General features: G+C 36.6%; 2 protein-coding genes across 4 annotated transcripts; both read right to left on the reverse strand.

The window, feature by feature from the left end:
* Positions 1–306: 306 nt before the first annotated feature.
* On the reverse strand, positions 307–4,709 carry LOC113276229 (bifunctional TH2 protein, mitochondrial-like). The gene is made up of 7 exons (XM_026525808.1): positions 4,057–4,709; positions 3,657–3,913; positions 3,453–3,564; positions 2,196–2,465; positions 1,647–2,070; positions 1,231–1,482; positions 307–1,034 (listed from the first exon to the last, which is right to left on the reverse strand). The coding sequence occupies exons 1-7, from the start codon at positions 4,069–4,071 to the stop codon at positions 583–585; spliced, it is 1,782 nt and encodes a 593-aa protein (XP_026381593.1). The 5' UTR covers positions 4,072–4,709; the 3' UTR covers positions 307–582.
* Positions 4,710–7,686: 2,977 nt separating this feature from the next.
* LOC113274132 (zinc finger BED domain-containing protein DAYSLEEPER-like) lies at positions 7,687–9,964 on the reverse strand. 3 transcript variants are annotated; one of them, XR_003322814.1, is made up of 6 exons: positions 9,802–9,964; positions 9,065–9,117; positions 8,841–8,984; positions 8,212–8,716; positions 8,057–8,127; positions 7,687–7,967 (listed from the first exon to the last, which is right to left on the reverse strand). XR_003322814.1 is itself a non-coding variant. In XM_026523616.1 (6 exons), exons 2-4 carry the CDS (start codon positions 9,103–9,105, stop codon positions 8,232–8,234), a joined length of 687 nt encoding a protein of 228 aa, XP_026379401.1. In that variant the 5' UTR covers positions 9,106–9,117; positions 9,802–9,964; the 3' UTR covers positions 7,687–7,967; positions 8,057–8,127; positions 8,212–8,231. The 3 variants fall into 3 exon arrangements, 2 of the variants coding, with proteins under 2 accessions (XP_026379401.1, XP_026379400.1); XM_026523616.1 differs by having other exon boundaries at positions 8,815–8,975; XM_026523615.1 differs by having other exon boundaries at positions 8,815–8,984.
* Between the last annotated feature and the right edge of the window lie 7,053 nt (positions 9,965–17,017).

Here is a 17,017-nt window from a genome sequence, read left to right on the forward strand (position 1 = left end):
GCGACGATTCCGCAGCCTATTCAATATTTTTGTGCAAATTTCTTTGCAGAACTTGTGGGGTGTTGCATACAAAAAAATTTATCAAGTGAGTGACTATTATCCAGTACGGCCAGTAGTACAGTACTATCCTGTGGTGCAGGTAGACCAAAAAAATGACGCATCATCTTTACAGCTTAAACTCAGTCTACTCAGTACAGGTGCTGCTGATGCTGATGTTAGATAAACTGATTCTGTGGGACCAAGGGATCTTACTTCCTAGTTCAAAATTTAAAAATGTGCAGAATATTCATCGAGTCAAACTCAAAGTCAAAGTCGAACTCAAAAATCTGTATTAAAATCCTGCTTCTATACAGTATTACTGCAATGTTATGTTACCATTTCAAAGAGGTAAGGAGAACATATACCAAAATCTATAGACAAAACAGATGTGAAAAACAAAAAACTAGAAACTATACAGATAAATCTTCATCATCATTCAGACAGTTATAGCTACTTCAGTTTGGGGCCCTTGATAAAACTCGCCATCACACAGCATTTGTACATACTCCAGTCTCCAACAGCTGAGTGCCAGAAGTTATTTAGTCATGAGAGATCACAGTTCCTCACTAAATCACGACCCAGAATGAGTGCGTGTATTTCAGTCCAACTAGTAACTGTGTAAAGAATACCACACATACCACCTTTCCAGATCCAGGCATCAGTTTCGAGGCGTTTTATCTGTTCCTTGACCACAGCAGCATACAGAGGTACAAATGTAATACCATAGTGATTTCCTACCTCAATTAAGCTTTTGTTTGACCCAACCACAATGCCAATATCAGCTGAAACCAGGCATAGCAAGTCACCAACTGAGTCACCAATGAAAACACTACGGGGAATACGGATATGTTCTTGTCCATACTTCCACACCATGTCGTCAAAATATTCAACTTTAGCTATAGCAGACTGATGTGCCTGACGAGTTACATCACCCGTAAATATTCCATCTGCATAAGTGAACTCATTCCCGTCTACGTTCAACATGTCTGAATCACCTGAAATAAATACAAAAATGTTTTCGCTTAAAGAGTATCCATGCAAAAAGACTTCAGGAATAGAGTTTTAGACCTGAAAGGAGCATATACTGGAACCTATTCTCATGACCAAGACCTTGCAAAGTGCCAAGTTGGATGATAGCGCAATCTGTGCATAGATGTACAAAAATTTCTACAGTAAGAAATGATTTAGTACCTGAAAGAGCTGACCTAGTTAGATCCCCACTCCAACATGACATTACAGTGACAGATACATCCGGGTTGTTCACCTTCTCAAAAAAGTTCAAGCAACCATTATGAAGTTTCATACATTTGCCAGCTTGCTTTATGCCCTCCAAGCTTATGCCCTTCAATACACCAGAACCAAATATTCTTGGAACTGCTTGCCCGTCAGGAGATGAGAGCTTCTCAAACGCCCTGTAGAGTCGTCCATAATCAAAACTAACAGCTGCAAAGAAAAGAAAAACAGAACACAAGGTTGAGATTTGAGGGTCAGACATCTAAGAAAGTAAGCAAACACTTGCTCTCTTTCTGTTTACAACAACTTAAGGAGTTCAAAACGTTCTACATAATTTTAACATGCCAATTCATGATTCTGTTGTCTGATCATACCTTTTTTACCGAGCATAATTTCCTTCTTGAAATTTTCATTCTCCAAAGCATACTGCTGGGAAAGAAGCTCCCAAGTCTTCCCCAAATCTATTGATGCAATCTGAGAATGTCCATCTCTATCCTCACCCTGCCGTTGCTGATCAGGTTTTTGAGCACTCAATATTTCAATGTTTGCTAATATTTCCAAAGAAGCCACACTGGTACATGTAAAATCAAAATCCGCAAATAGCATCAGACGTTCCTTCTTAGCATCAAGATTTGGATATATTGGGAGGATCAGGGTTTGCTCAGACTGCCGAGAATAAAAGAAGTCCATTTCAAGTCTCATAGCATGACGATAAAGCCTTTGTACGACTTGAATCTCTTCCTGGGACAAAGAGTTGCATAGCTTATCAAGCAATTCCTCAGCATCCCGATATGATGCCTGAAGAGAAATGTAAAAAAGGCTCATAAGTTCCTTATGCAAATAATATCAATAATTCTTAAAGTCTTGAGGAGTGTTTGAAAGGTGAATCAAGGAAAAAGATCAGTGACTAATGATCAACACACCTTGAATCTTTTATAAGAATATTCCTCGAACCACTTGCTGTATGGGTGAGAATCAACATAAGCACTGACAAGTGTTTGCATCTCCTTACTAAGAAAGGCATAGAGTCTCAGGCTTGGCGTCATAGCACCAAGAGTATAAGCAGGAATTTTTGACTGCTGTACTGGAGCACTATCTTGTACATTACCGGAAGCAGTTGCTAACAAGAAGTCTTTGTATTTCGCTGTTGCAGGATGAAGGGCGGTCTCTATTGTAGGGTTTAAACCCAGTTTCTGCACAAGGAGAATCTCTTCAATATATATTACTGTAAATAAATTCTATGAACGCACCGAAAATCATACTAGCTGGTAAATGTAAAATCAGATGCACAAAGATAATCATTAAACAATATCATGAAAACCGTAAAAGTACACAAGGCAACGTTCAAAACATTTAGATGCCACATTCCTAATAAACATCTAGTACACAAATCGTGCAGGAGCTTGAGGGATAAACTTGATTGAATATATCATTTCGAAAGGCGAAACTTTTTAATTCTCAAGGACTGTGATCCATTCTCATCTACTGCTTATCTCTGAAGAATTACATTATCATTTTTAAATAATACAATTCTAATGAATTATATACACTGCATATAAATCATCCATTTATTCTTTTCTATAAACTTTTATGTACACTCTATAGGTAAAAGAACAGCTGCATTTGATCTACATCTACAAATTCACGTTTCTTGTTGTTAATTTTCATGTACGTCATGTTCTCAAGGCAAAAACATATCCAGTTCTTAGCATTGTTATGGGTCCTTGTCCTAAATTAACCGAAATATTTCAAGATCGTTGCGACAAAGAATGTGACAGTTCCTAACTGTCTCTGTTCCTGTTAGGGAACTAGATATTATGCATCAGGTGTAACACAAAGAAATAAAGAAAATACCCATGTGAAACTTCTCAATAAACAGACCTAAACTATACTGATCTGATGGCAACGAAGGTTTCCTTCTAGGATCTAAAACTGGATTACCCATTGCATTATAAGTTTATAAGATTACATCTGACAGAAATGGCCAAAGAAATTCATAAGAAAAGAAGATAGTTCCTAGGCATCTGATTTGAAGCTAAATGTACAATATCACAAGCAACTGAATGACCTAACCTAGTAATCTTGCAAGAAAAAGAAAGATGGAATTCCCCAAAAATCTCAATAAAATCCTATTTCAGCATAATCATTGCAAGAAAAAAGAATCCTCATAGTACGCTTACCTGTTCAACAATAGAATTGTGCCTTTTCAGTTCTAGCTTCACATTATAACTCCACCCTAAGAATGCAGCCTCATCAGAAACATCTTCACATTGATCTGCTGCTAACTTATACCTGAGTATGTACACCAGAACAAATACACATCAAAATCAATACACAGATGAAAGAAAACCAAAAAAAGAAATCAAGAAAAGGTTGAAACTTACACTTCCAGAAAAGTGTTCAGCAAATGTGCATAATTAGCAACGTATTCATTAAATTCTTTAGCACCTAAACTTCCAGAAGCCATGTGAACAAACAAAGGTGAATATCTGAAGTACAGTACTTCATCCGTACAGTTTATCCAAAATCGTTTTGGAATACTAATCTTAGATTCTGATGATGATCCTTCTTCTTTTGATGTAGGCATGTTGTTGATTTCTTCAACTTGTTTTGATGATTCTTCAACTTGTTCTGATGATACCTGTAATGTGGAGTAGTAATAAGCAGAAAGAATAAGAGAAGAAGATATGGTTTCTTGATCAACTTCAAGAACTAACAGTTTACAACAAAGAATCCAAGAGAGCAACAAGTATTTATAAGGAAGAAGAGGTCTAACTAACTAACCTGAACAAGCGCCATTTGTACCTCGGCTGCACCAAGATTGTACGCCGAGAGGCTTGCTTAGCCTTAGCCACCCTTGGCCGTATTTCACACATTGGCTGCCGCTGCTGATGCTGCGGGATTAGGAATTTATACTCTGGGTCGTAACGAGGTTGAATCATCTCTGCTGGTGTAGTGAGTTTTTCACTCTTCAAATGGTAAGTAGCAACAGCACCCATGATGATGAAATTGGCAACTAAAAGCTGGTACATGTACTGAAATTAGAAGAAACGATTCATTTGGAACCCTAAAACCCAATCTAATTTCAGTACATCTCTGCTGGTGTAGTGAGTTTTTCACTCTTCAAATGGTAAGTAGCAACACCACCCATGATTATGAAATTGGCAACTAAAAGCTGGTACATGTACTGAAATTAGAAGAAAGGATTCATTTGGAACCCTAAAACCCAATCTAAAACCTTAATTGTAAAGAGAAAGGATGCAATTTCTAAGAACACTACGATTAGGTTGCGTAACAACACTGGTTTGAGAAGGCGATGGGAAACTCATTTTGACAGAGATTAGGAGATGAGTTGAAACCTGAATTAATGAAACTCTCAGGCAATCGCTTGAAAAACCCTAAGTTGGAGTAAATGGATAAGGGAAAACGGAGACGAGATGGAGTGAGATGGATTTGAAATATGAAGGGCGCATAGAGGTTGGACTAGAAGGTTATTCAATCCTGGCATGAGTCAAGACTGACCAAACTACCCCTGTTTCAGAAAAGATACTTTTTACTTCTTCGATTTTTTTTCCAGCGCCTTGTTTGTTTTATCCTGCTAATCTGGGTCGTCTAAATCTGATTGATATCACAGGAATAATCTGGATCTTACTCAAAAACATGTGGGTGGCTTGGTATAAGTCGGAAATATTTTATTTCCTTAAATGAAGGTTTAGGTCTGAGTCAGATCACGGGTTAGATGTGAATTAAAATTTTAAACAAACGATCTGCTATCTGACTCGAGCCGAGTCAATAAAAAAAACAAATACACTCTAAAATAGGCTAAATTGAAGAAAAAACTCATTTTTCTATTAGATTAGGTTTGGTCTAAGTCGAACTATTCAGTATAGCCTACCGATTTGGATTTTTGTCAAATTGCTAGATATGGGTTCGATTCTGGTGGACAAAATACCAGATTGAAAACCCTTTTATTCTGAAGTTTGAGATTTTAGAACTGGTTCAGACTTCAATTCTCTTTTTTTACTCTTCGTTTCAACATTGCCACCACCACTTTTTTTTTTAATGATAATAATAAGAAAGATTTTTATAACACTAAATCAAAGAAGGGAAATGCATTTACAAAGAGTTTCAAAGTAGAAAAATCTGGAATCGTAGAATCCTTTACCTTTTACAAAAGTATGAAGTTTCTAAGGCCTATTCCTATGCATGTGTCAAAAAAAATTTGTCTGATATACTAGGTGGCATGGCAAATGAGTTGCGCCACTATGGGAAAACCACTGAGCAACAGAGTTTCTAACGAACGATATAGATAATACCGATAGTGATAAAGACATTATCGCCAGCGCTAAAATGTATATCGCTCGATGTAAAGTCTAGCATCAACGACTAGTTCTTTGTCCCCTATAAATAGGTAATTTCAAACAAGAAATTACACCAAAAATTTTTTACACAATTTTTTTCTCTATTTCTCTCTTTCTCTCAATCTAATTTCTCTATTTCTCTCTTTCTCAATCTAATTTATTTTTTCAATTTTCCCAAATGGCTCAATTTCAAACTCAACTTGATTCGACAACACAACTTTTTTTTTATGGAGTAATGCTTGAAGATGTCGTTAAGAAGATATGTGATAGTTATATAGAAATAGATAAAAAGCAAAGAAGTCTTCAAGTTTTGGATATTAACTAAAGAAGAAGACAAACAAAGGAACTAAGAAAAGGCAAAGAAAAGTTCATTATCCCAAATGAAGAACATTATCCCAAATTTTTATTTTTAAAGACTATATTTCAAAATTTTATTTTTAAAGTCTATAGCATCCACCCTATGAATGCAGCCTTATTAGAATTATCTTCACATTGATCTGCTGCTAACTTATACCTGAGTATGTAAACCAAAACAAATACACATCAAAATCAATAAACAGGTGCAAGAAAACCAAAAAAAAAACAAGAAAAGGTTGAAACTTACACTTCCAGAAAAGTGTTCATAATTAGCAACCTATTGATTAAATTCTTTAGCATCTAAACTTCCAGAAGCCGTGTGAACAAACAAAGGTGAATATCTGAAGTACAATACTTCATTCGTGAAGTTTGTCCAAAATCGTTTTGGAATACTAATCTTAGATTCTGATGATGATCCTTGATCCTTCTTCTTTCGATGTAGACGTGTTGTTGATTTCTTCAACTTCCTTTATGATTCTTCAACTTGTTTTGATGATACATGTAATGTGGAGTAGTAATAAGCAGAAAGAATAAGAGAAGAAGATATATATTTCTTGAGCATTTTCAAGAACTAACGGTTTATAACAAAGAATCCAAGAGAGAAACAAGTATTTATAAGAAAGAAGGGATTCTACAAGTTTAACCAACTAACCTGAGCAAGCGCCATTTGTACCTCGGCTGCACCAAGATTGTACGCCGAGAGGCTTGCTTAGCCTTAGCCACCCTTGGTTGTATTTCATACATTGTCTGCCATTGTTGTTGTTGCGTGATTAAGAATTTATAGTCTGAGTCATAACGAGTTCATACTTGATGACTAATTAGGATTCTCTTAAATTAAAGATCTAATTTTGTGAAATTGAGTTCGAATTGATGAATTGATTCATGGGCTTACTTCTGATTTGAGTACTATTTAAGATATTGGATTGATTATAAAAAAAAAATGTATATTTGATAGTTTAAGGGGGGAAAAATATGTCTACAAATAAAGTGGACAGATATAAAAAAAAAAAAACACAGACCAAGATAAAATATACGACAGATAAAAGAAAAGACAGAAGGAGTATATGATATGTGTAAGCATGTTATATATATTCATGTAATATATACTAGTTTTCTTTTACATTTTGGGTATGATTGGATCTTGAGAAACATCATAGGGCTGTCAATAGGTACCCAAATACTCGGAACCGCATGAATTGGTCTGGGTATGGGTCCCATTTATTGTTACATGAATGTGTATGTGGGGGTTGATATAATTCTGTATTTTGGTCATTAGCAGGTGGCGGAGATACTTCACTTTCGTCGTAAATGGAAGCTTTTGGTTGAGAGGAATCTTAAGTAGGCATGCACAACGGTCGATTCGGATCGGTTTTCATCTCTACCGATCATAGAACCATACAGGTCGGGTTTTTTTCCAGCTGCACCAGCTAATGGTGAATTTCTAGATCGGTTCGGTTGTGAACCTCCCGATCCAGACTCGGTTCGGTAGCGGTTAAGCGATTTAATATAAATCGGGCAGAGTTGGATCGGGTAAACCGAAAAACCCAGCCCAACCCGACCATTCCCAGTTCCAGTTTTACACTGGAATACTTGTTCCCTGACCTGTTTGTATGTCAATGATACAAACAATCATACTTAATATGTGAAAACTGAAGACTTTACTCTCTGTAACAGTAAAAACTAAAAAGAAACTTGCTAATAATAATAATAAATTCAATAATCTACTGAAAAATCTCTTAACCAAACTGATAATAAATTAATAATCTCAAGAAAATTGAAAGCAAGACTAAAAGCAAACCAGATTCAACTGTTTTGATACTTCTGTAAGAATAAAGAATGAATGAATAAAGAATGAACATACGATATCACTAAGGTTTTATTCTTCAACTAATATGCAAAGTCCAGGTATTCTTCAGCTAATGTGTAAGTGAAAACTCCAATAGGATAGATTATTCCAGAGGTTCTTCCAAGTAGCACCTGCAACAAACAACAAGAGGAAAAATACATAAGTATGAAGTCGAATGATTGTCCATACTTCAAGCAATTACATAACATCAGAAACATACCGTTCATCGAACACCATTAGCTGTCATTAGCTCCCTCTATCAATCTTCTGCAGTCACGGGACCTAGGATATCTACAAGAAAAAGTAAACTCCAATTAGATTCAAAATCAAAACAAAAAGTTATAATTAACACAAACAGAAAAAAGATAGAAATACCTGTCTCAATCTCTTCAGCATTATCTCTCTAAGACCTTCTTCACACAGTCCCTCAACTCAGCAACCCTCTCCAAATCATCCTTGCAGAAGATCTCAAGCCTGAAATTCAATCCAACTTCTTTTTCGCGAGGATCAAGCAGTACAGCAATAAAAAGGAAAGGGTTCATAGCCTCATATGACCCCCAGTACTTCATATACTTGTCAGTCATCACAGTAGCCATGTCAAAAATGAATGGGTCTTCAATGTTTCTCCATGTAGCCAGTTGTTGATGAATGACGCAGAGTTGCCACATGAACGAATTTGACGTAATAAAAGTGGATGCAGAAAACTTGATAGTTGCATCGAAGAATACCTTGAGGAACTTCACAAAACTTCTGACGTTGCTCCAATCAGCAGAAAAGGGAGCATGTACTGATTTCTTTGTCTTCTTACCGGCCCTAGTTGCATTGGATTTACCGACACCAGCTTCTGGATCAGAATCACATTCCGATGAACTAGAAGCATCTGCAACAAAAGGACATCAATTTAATAAAAAACATAATAATAAATTCATAATGATTAACTTGAACAAACAAACTTGATAAGTTTAAGCAGATAATTACGTGTCTCATGCTCAACAAAAACATACCGATCTTCAATAGAAGAAGCAGCAGCAGATGCATTCATACTAAAACAAAACTTCTCCCTGAATTTCTTATCTTCGAATTCCATTCTTCTAAAAGCTTTCTCATATTTCTCTACGGCTTCTAGCATCAGAAAAGTGCTGTTCCACCTGCGTACAATTGAATATTCCTCTACTTGTCAAAAAGTTAAGAAAAAAGAACAAATAAATGATACATAAGAAATACATACCACAGTAGCAGGGGTTGATGCTGGGATTGATTGATCCACATCCATAGTCACAACTGAAGGAAACATAAGACATCATTGTTAGTTCCCCATTAAATTGGCAAAAAATCATAATCAGAGAGCACAACAAAAAATGATCCATAAGAAATATTGTCCCTAGTGAAAGACAAATTAAATTAACACACACCCAAAGTAAAAAATGAGGCCATTTAGATATTCATAGTCACATGCATGTGAAAAATCAAATGATCATATATGCCATACAGAGCAAAATCATCTTTTTATTGATGTTCTCCTTCTTCAAAAAAAAATTAAACAAAATAGATAGAGAAAAATCCACCCATAAGAGATAATAATTAATCAAAACACAAAATCATACAAAATAAATCGAAATCAAACTAAACCCTACTAATAAGAGTACCTCAATTAACAGTAGCTAAATCAAAATCAAACTAAACCAAACCCCAATTATCAGTCAAATCAAAAATAAATAAAGAAACCAATCAAAATCCAACAAAACCCCAATTGACAGTACCTAAATCAATTGTAATCAATCAACAAATCAATAAAAGAAAATCAAAATCAAACTAAACCCTAGTTAACAGTACCTAAATCTTAATCAATCAAAAAAATCAAAACCAAACTAAACCCTAATTAACAGTACCTAAATCAATCATAATCTATCAACAAATCATTAATAAGAGTGCATAAAGATCAATCAATAAGCTTTTGTTCCTTACCTGGAGCTGAAGAATCCATTTGATTATCGACTAAAATCAACAGTGGTGATGTAGAAATGAAAAAGTAATGGAAAGGTTAAAGAGGAGATGAAAATGGAGAGTCGCCTCCTCTTCTGCAACCTAGAGGAATAAAGAAAATGGGAGAAAGAATAATGAAAAAAGAATCGTGTATGAAAGAGGTAAGGTTTGGTGTATTAGGCTAGGTATTTATATGTGGGGTGTTAGGGTTTCTTAGCCATAGATATATTTGATCGGTCGGTTCTCATAGCGGTCGGTACAACTACACCACCGCATAGCACCGTATCAAGGTCGGTTTTAAAATATATCTACCATCCAGGGCCGCTAGATACTCGGTTTCCGGTTGGTGCGGTTTTTTGCGGTCGGGTTGGGCGGGTTAGCGGTCGGGTCGGCCATTTTGTGCAGCCCTAATCTTAAGCATTGACATATTTTACTTCGTTGCAATCGTTGTGTATCACGATGATTTCTGCATGCTCCTAATATCGAGGTTAATTTTTTTGAACTATTACTAGGAGTCAAGCTTTCTTTTAAGCTCATATTTTTTTTTCCAACTTTTGGTCTTTTCAAGCGTCTTAACTAGATCATTCTTAGATGATCCAAATTAAACTTTGAAATGTTCATGTTTTGAATGAAATAACAAGTTCATCTTAATATTCTACAAATTATCTGGTTTTGCTTGAAGTACCTTCTCTTGATCACAACCTTCAAAGATTTCTTCTTTAAGACCTCGTGTTTATTTGAGATAATCGTTTGTACCAACAAAATCAAGTTGGTTTTGCAAGTTTTTTTTTTCTTACTGCAAAGTCTATCATATTAAACTTTATTATCGAATAAAAAGATTTCAGCTTCAAATAGTTTCTGATGACATTCCTTAAGAAGTTTATTAACAACTGGATCTTCATGGAACACTTCTTCGTTAGAGTCAGAATCTGTGTCCTGATAAGATTTTTCGGCGGCATAGCCAAACTCTGTTTTATACTCTTGATAATATTTATCATGCATATCATCAAGAGTTACAGTGTAAGCTGGTTTTCTATAGTCTCTATTAGGACATACATATGATAGATGCCCAAATCCACGACAATTAAAGCATTGACGCTATCAATACAAGTACGAGACTTATGATAAGGAGATGATGCATCTTTAAAAAATATTTTTTTTTGTTTCATATTTTTATTAAATTATCGTGGAGTATTATCCTTAGTCTTTGGCGTACTAGATTTATCCTCACAGGATTTAGTATTGTTTACATATTTGAGAGAGACACTCATCTTCTTTTTTTCAGACATGTGTTCATTATCAAAGATCTTTCATCAATTTACTAACTAGATAAATCTATATTAGTGTTGAAAGATCGTTTGCTTTTGTGATAACATGTTTTTTTTGACTCGTATCTTGATGGTAGGGACCTGATAATCTGACATACAATACCTTTGCCTAGAATAGTTTTTCCTAACAAATGTGAGGAGTTAACTATCTGAGAGTTTTTGGTTAAATTCATCAAAATTTTCACCATTATACATACAGAGGTTTTCCTAGTCAGATGTTAGGTTTTGAATCCTTGCTTCGTTCCTTACGGTATTCCCTTCAAATACGGTCTCCAAGATTCTTTCGACGTTTCACATGTAGTCGCATGATGTTGAAGATCTGGGCTTATGAAATGTATAATAACATTCGATAAATCATAATTATGCCTTGCAACATTGATTTCAATTGCGTCATGTTCACCAATATCCTTGGCAAAAGTTACCCCGCTTACAATAACTGTTGGGCGAGTATGACCTTTGAAAACCTTCACCCATCCTTTGAAATCACGATCTTGTAAGAAAAAGTAATTACTACAATCAAACCCTGGTAGTAAGTAAATTGAACTCGGTTGACTCAAACTAAAATTCATGTCTATAGGTTTGAATCGCTACAAGCACCGACATATTAGGTTTTTACGACGTTTACTTTCTCTGATATATATTTTCAAGACATAAATTCGAAAAGAAACAAGTCTTGTAGGGTTTTTTTAAGTTGAGTCAATATTATCCAGGTGTAATTATGTACAACCTATGATACAATTACGAAGATAAAACAATATAATGCGGAAAAGAAGTAACACAGATACCAGAAATATAATGAGAAAACTACAATCTTGTAGAAAAACCATGGGACTTAGTCCGGATTGAACAAACACTGACTTAAGTTGTTACACCTATTACCCACTGCCAAATTTCATATTAGATGTAATACCTGCTTCATTCGTATTGGTGCACCTATAAAAATCTAGCAGAACAACGATTCTCTTTAGGATTTTTTTTAGTACAGTTAGAGGCATCTAATAACATTTAAATCAAATGAGTTTAAGTAATTACATAACATTCAAGCGAGCAACAAGCTACGCCGCAAGCCCTTTTTGAATTGCAAAACCTACTCTCTTAAAAATAAACTCTCTCGAACCGAGGGTCATGACATTACTGTGCATGACTTTCTAAACTCTCTTGAGAATTCCAACCGCTTCTGGAGCCAAATAACCAACAGTAACAAAATAAAAGGGGATAAAAGCATCTCCATTGTCAACACATGCTTTCTCATGCTTCGATATCTTACCTGAGGCAGCCTTAAGAGCTGTTTGTCCCACTGTAAAAACGCCATACCCAATACCTACTAATGGAGAGACCCCAGTAAGGTCAACACATGTGTGTTTTCCATTAGCCCATCCAAAAATAAGAACAGCTGCTGGTATGAGTGTTGATCTCCCTTCAAATGGGTCTGTCAAAAAATCGACAATCGCTTCTTTCTTTGCTGAGATACCAGCTCTCCATAGTACATCGTATAAAGTATCTGTCACATGGTCATATTTATATTTGAACCCAGGATCTACCTTACAATGAACTTCATGTTCCCCATATGAGTCCAAACATCCTGTGATACAAGCGGGACATCGTGAATCTGAAGGGTATAGAGGGATCATTAACCTAAATTTAAGAATGGACTGGTACTCTAAAGAAGTCATCTTATGTCCAAGGCCCTTAATCGGAATATCGAGGAGAAAATCCCGGGCATGTGCTGCTAGGCTACCAAAAACCTCTTTCTGCTTATCTGATAACCCGTAAACTCTATCCATGTCCTTAACCACTTTACCAAAAAAGAGCATTCGCCAGGGTACTTTGTGCTGTAAGGGGGGCAGTGTATTTATTGGTAAAGCTATGAAAGTCAAAATCAGGAAGAGTTACTTGTAATGTTCTCAAGGCCTTATTAAAGTTGTCATCCATGCCTTTTACTCCGCTACCCCTCATTATGTGATCCTGTAATCCCCAAGATTGCACACGCGATGCAAGTAAGGCATATTGTGATGCTTCCTTACCAGTGTACAAGCCCATGCCTCCATATCTAATAGGTAATATGGATAGCCTCCACTGTAGATCTACAAAGAATTGACCCCCACAAACCACAATGCACTCTGTCACCTCCCTCAGGCCTCTATCAAAAATATCAACAGCTTCCACAATGTAATCCGGATGGCAAATACGAAGCCAAAATTCAACTTGGAGATACCCATACATGCACGTAGGAGTAACAGTTCACTCTGAGGATCATGCAACTTGGATAAAATATGCATTAAATCCACTACCTTTTCTGCTCTCCTAATGGCAAGTTCATTCACAAACCCATCATCCAGGATGACTGCACCACCTAAAAGTTTGACCCCATTTTTTGGTCTTGAGATTTCAACAGGAAACATCCCATCACTTCCCCTTCGTCCATCACAAGAGGGCCATAAAATTTTGTTTTCTTAGTATTCAATATAATCCCTAATACAGGTCCTTCTGTCTGGAGGACAGTAAGTGCCTTTGCCACTTCTGTAGTGTCACCAATAATGGTACCATCATCAAGATACCAAGCTTGTATGTATAATATGCACTGCTCATTTATCTTTGTTACGAGCTGATGAAGCACCAAAGCAAATAATAAAGGCCCCAAAGGATCACCTTGTTGTACCCCTGTAGATGAATATATATATGGTAGTCTCCCACATATAGTTTTGCGGGTTGACCGTACATGTATTCTACCCAAGGAGATATGGATGAACACAACATATGTACCTCAAGCAACATAGATGTTCGATCAACTAGGTTAAAAGCATTGGTGAAGTCCACAGTTAACATAGTGAGGCTAGCATCTATGTGATGTTTACTGACAAACCTGTTCACAACGTGTAAGATAGCCTCCACATGCACCTCCTGAGACACCTACTCCAAAATTAAAATCTTGTAAGCATGCTGCCATGTCCTTGCCAACCCCTTTCATTGCTACCTTGGACATCAGGCGACGCCAAATCGTCCCAACAACAATAGGGCGGATTCTTTTGTCCGGTTAAAGGAGAGGTGTTAAGGGTGTTGATGCAATAAACTCCGCAAGATTAAGTGGGCATCTCCCACCAAGCCACATATTGACAACCCTCGTTATTGTCTTGACTAATTCAGCAGCAATAATGGAACCTTCCCCGCAAAAGGCATCCAACAAATGTTGTGCCCGAAGACCATCCCTTCCACATGAGGTTCCTTTAAGAAATGATTTTATACAACTCAGAATGGCTCCCTCCTCAGCCATTAAAGATGTCTCATACAATGGAGTAGTTGGCACAATTTAATAAAAGGAGTGAAACCTAATGATCAATTTGGAGTTGATTTAAAAGGAGTGAAACCTAATGATCAAGAAGAGGTCGGAGTCGAAACTAACCGAGGCAACGAAAATGAAATTGTAGAGGAAGAATCTAATTATGATGAAGATGAAGAAGAATCTAATGTATTCAATGATTATGAAGAGGAGGAAGAGGAAGAAAATGATGAAGAGGGAGAAAATGCCAAGGGAAAAGAGGTTGTTGTAGGTGCACCTTCAGTGAAAGAAAATAAGCCGAGAAAGGATCCTGCACTAGAAGGGATGCATATTCCTAAAGGCAAAGAGTTGTTGTTGCCACCGAAGAAGAATAGAAGACCTTGGGGTGAGGCCCCAGATAAGTCTTCAATCTTATTTGGTTATACCGGTTCCTGGGCCGCAAAAGTCTGTGAGACTAGGGTATGAGTGTTCCTACTTTTCGTAAAACATTGAATTTATAACTTATTTTGATTTATTTTGTTTGTTTATTTCAGTTCACCAAAATATATTTCTATTTTTGTATATTTGTTTTTTTAGGACCATGCAAGGGTGAACAAATTGCTCAAGCGTCAAAGGGCTAAGTATTGGCCCTTAAGTGAAGAATGTGCTTCTGTTCGCAATCTAGTGGTTAGTACAGGATTAGGGCATGGAATTCTGCATTCCCAATCAGAGTATGATAGTGTTGTGGTCTCTACATTCAGGGAACGATATTGGCTTGAAACCGATACTTTTCATCTCCCATTTGGAGAGATGACAATAACACCAGACGATGTGAAGCAAATTGTTGACCTAGAAGTTGAAGGACAATCTGTGGCAGAAGGTTTCGACAACAACATGTCTTGGACTGACCTTTACATCCTTATTCAAGAAACACTTGGGTGGGAGAGAGACGAAACCGAGATGGAGTTTCGGTTGGCTGCTAGTTACGACCCAAGTGAACCACATAAACAACCTATCATCAGAAAGCTTTTGTTGAAGAATATGAAGACAAAGTTTGGAGGAACTCTCGTAAAGGAAAGGGCAGGTGAGGTGATGGATGAAACAAGAGTTAGACGTACAGCCACAACGTACCTGTTGTATTCTCTTGGGACCGTATTCTTGCCCGATAACTCGGGAAATAGGGTGAATGTTGATTACCTACAATTGTTGAAGAATTTGGACAACATCAAAAATTATTCGTGGGCCACTAGCACCCTTGCATATTTACTTGACAGCCTAAGAAAGGCCTCGAGGGTTCGATCTACTGAAATTGCCGGGAATGTTGCGCTTCTAATGGTAAGTTTGGTTACATTCTTTTAATTATATGATAGTTTGTTATATTTTTAGTCATGTGCCAATTGTTTAAATTAAATTTTTTTTTAGGCATGGGTTTATGACCACTTTCCGAGCCTGAGACCTCCTACTGAATGGGAAGAAAATGATTACGGCCGTACGGGAAAGAAGTTCAAGTTCACTGGTAGGAAACAAAGGAACAAAGAGGAGAAGCTCATTCGAGTGAGGCAGGAAATAAATGCTTTCACTGTTGAAGATGTTATGTTTGACCCTTATTTGAGGATCCAAAATGAAGTTGATGTTCGTCAGTTCACACCGACCGCAGGCTACAACGGACCATTGTATCATCTCATCGTCGAAATCTACCCCAAATTGGTCATATTCAAAAAAGGGTTATAAAGGAAAACTTAAAATTATCCAAGGAAGGATCCGAGACAAAATTCCCCACCATTGTACTCAACTACCACCCAACTCCGACGGTTGATGCTTGGAACTAACACCATCAAGAAAGATACCAACTCGCAGCGAGAGAGTGGTGAGCGTCGTTTACTCAACAAAATAATAAGATGTTTCCCACTAATTAACAAGTAATAAAGTGGTAGTAAGGATCATTCCCACGAGGAGTATGCAATTGATATGTTATCTAAATCAGCAAGAATATAAAAGAAGGATAAAAAGGATAATAAGAAAAAGATAACGAAGAAATCCTTTGTCGTTACTAACCGTTAACTCAACATTGTATCCGTTTATTTCTTGTTAGAATCAATTGTCACCAACCGTAGAATAGCAAGTATGCTTTTCTATCCCCAAAACTCCTTGTATCACCGGATACGGAAGCGCTCGACTACCGGATTTTATTCAAAATAACCACCTTGAGGTTCGCTTACAATATGTAATTCCCCGAACGCATTAAGATTTATGAATTTAAGTTTGATCCCAGCAGTTAAACTCGGTATGCTCGGTCCACTTACTGGTGTTGTCTCTACTCGCAATTTATCCACAGAATCCCAAGGTCTTGCGATTTCTACTTGTGTAGGAGGTAAGCGACAATTACGGATCGACTCAACTCTCTACTAGCATTAGAAAGATTGATATACTAATCTAATTGGTCACCCAAACCAATCTAAGAATCAATCATAAACCTTCGATATAGTAAAAACAATCCACAATGATTAACTTTAAAACTTGTAAATAATTGAGCTTCACAATTAGAACTTTGAATTCATCCTTAAAAATAAAAGAATATAGAAAAGAGATAGTTCTCCCCCTAGGGGGGAGAAAA

Source organism: Papaver somniferum, chromosome 4, assembly GCF_003573695.1.
Source record: "Papaver somniferum cultivar HN1 chromosome 4, ASM357369v1, whole genome shotgun sequence".
Classification (NCBI taxonomy): Eukaryota; Viridiplantae; Streptophyta; class Magnoliopsida; order Ranunculales; family Papaveraceae; genus Papaver; species Papaver somniferum.

What these genes read in the sequence shown, in the direction of transcription:
- LOC113276229 (XM_026525808.1), bottom strand. An exon ending in ACAATTCTATTGTTGAACAG is followed by an intron (nt 2,466 to 3,452) that starts GTAAGCGTACTA and finishes CTCCTTGTGCAG; the next exon opens with AAACTGGGTTTAAACCCTAC. An exon ending in ATTCTTATAAAAGATTCAAG is followed by an intron (nt 2,071 to 2,195) that starts GTGTGTTGATCA and finishes ATTTCTCTTCAG; the next exon opens with GCATCATATCGGGATGCTGA.
- LOC113274132 (XM_026523615.1), bottom strand. Translation starts at nt 9,105, where the DNA reads ATGTGGATCAATCAATCCCAGCATCAACCCCTGCTACTGTG. An exon ending in CATCAACCCCTGCTACTGTG is followed by an intron (nt 8,985 to 9,064) that starts GTATGTATTTCT and finishes AATTGTACGCAG; the next exon opens with GTGGAACAGCACTTTTCTGA. An exon ending in TTTTGTTGAGCATGAGACAC is followed by an intron (nt 8,717 to 8,814) that starts GTAATTATCTGC and finishes CTTTTGTTGCAG; the next exon opens with ATGCTTCTAGTTCATCGGAA.